The sequence below is a fragment of the Pichia membranifaciens genome (genome assembly GCF_001661235.1).
Source record: "Pichia membranifaciens NRRL Y-2026 unplaced genomic scaffold PICMEscaffold_1, whole genome shotgun sequence".
Classification (NCBI taxonomy): Eukaryota; Fungi; Ascomycota; class Pichiomycetes; order Pichiales; family Pichiaceae; genus Pichia; species Pichia membranifaciens.
The window spans coordinates 2,368,524-2,369,791 of record NW_017566982.1 but is presented as its reverse complement, the minus strand read 5'-3'; the positions used below and the strand labels follow the sequence as shown (position 1 = coordinate 2,369,791).

The window sequence follows — 1,268 nt, the reverse complement described above, 5'->3', positions numbered from 1 at the left end:
CCAGATGGAGTCGTCGATGATGAGCCAGATGGAGCAGTCGAAGACTTGGTAGTGGATGATGCAGATGGAGTAGTCGATGACTTAGTGGTGGATGATGATCCAGATGGAGTCGTCGATGGTGATCCAGATGGAGTCGTCGATGATGATCCAGATGGAGTCGTCGATGATGATGCAGATGGAGTCGTCGATGATGATCCAGATGGAGTCGTCGATGATGATCCAGATGGAGCAGTCGATGGCTTAGTGGTGGATGATGAGCCAGATGGAGTGGTGGATGGGGTGGTGGAAGATGAGCCAGATGGAGCAGTCGATGACTTGGTAGTGGATGATCCAGATGGAGTAGTCGATGGCTTAGTGGTGGATGATGATCCAGATGGAGTCGTCGATGATGATCCAGATGGAGCAGTCGATGGCTTAGTGGTAGAAGACACAGTGGTGGAGCTTCCACAATTGTTGCCGCTCCAGCATAATTCGGGTAAGTCAAACTGACCGCCAGTACCACAACCGAAGGAGTAGTCAAAAGAGTTCTTACCGTCAGCAAAAGTCATACTGAATCTGCATACCGTCCTTCATACATTGTTGACCAGCTGTAGAACCTTGTCTCGAAGTAAACGTGAACTGTGCAGTCCATGAACAACCATTGATTGATTTACCGCCATTCGAAGGGTTGTTGTAAGAGTAGACAACAACAGTCGCAGCACCACCATCAATCTTGATTTCATTGGTGTTGTCGAATTCAGAACAGTCTTCACCTTGGAAAATCATAGTACCTTCGTAGACACCATTACCCAAGTCCTTAACAGTTGGCCCGAAAGACACAGATGCCGATGGGTAACCATGGTCATATGGAGTCAAAGCACATGTGGTCACTTGCGTGGCAGAGCATGTGGTAGACGATGAGCCAGATGGAGTAGTCGATGACTTAGTGGTGGATGAACCAGATGGAGTGGTGGATGGAGTGGTGGATGATGATCCAGATGGAGCAGTCGATGGCTTAGTGGTGGATGATGATCCAGATGGAGTCGTCGATGATGAGCCAGATGGAGCAGTCGATGACTTGGTAGTGGATGATCCAGATGAAGTAGTCGATGGCTTAGTGGTGGATGATGATCCAGATGGAGTCGTCGATGATGAGCCAGATGGAGCAGTCGATGGCTTAGTGGTGGATGATGATCCAGATGGAGTGGTGGATGGGGTGGTAGAAGATGAGCCAGATGGAGCAGTCGATGACTTGGTAGTGGATGATCCAGATGGAGTAGTCGATGGCT

General features: G+C 49.3%; 2 protein-coding genes across 2 annotated transcripts in view; one reads left to right on the top strand and one right to left on the bottom strand.

Annotated features, from left to right (window-relative positions):
- Window positions 1-12: 12 nt before the first annotated feature.
- Window positions 13-489, top strand: PICMEDRAFT_70973 (hypothetical protein; the record flags this gene model as incomplete). Its single annotated transcript, XM_019163786.1, has 1 exon — window positions 13-489. A coding segment is annotated over one exon (477 nt), but the record flags the coding sequence as incomplete, so codon positions are not given.
- A 260-nt stretch (window positions 490-749) lies between these two features.
- PICMEDRAFT_101487 (hypothetical protein) overlaps window positions 750-1,268 on the bottom strand; it is a 4,085-nt gene continuing 3,566 nt past the window's right edge. The window contains exons 3-4 of the mRNA XM_019159637.1: window positions 1,069-1,111; window positions 750-936 (exon numbers count right to left, since the gene is read on the bottom strand). Of these exons, the coding sequence (XP_019020539.1) occupies window positions 867-936; window positions 1,069-1,111 (113 nt within the window). The 3' untranslated portion in view covers window positions 750-866. The remainder of the gene's footprint in view (window positions 937-1,068; window positions 1,112-1,268) is intronic.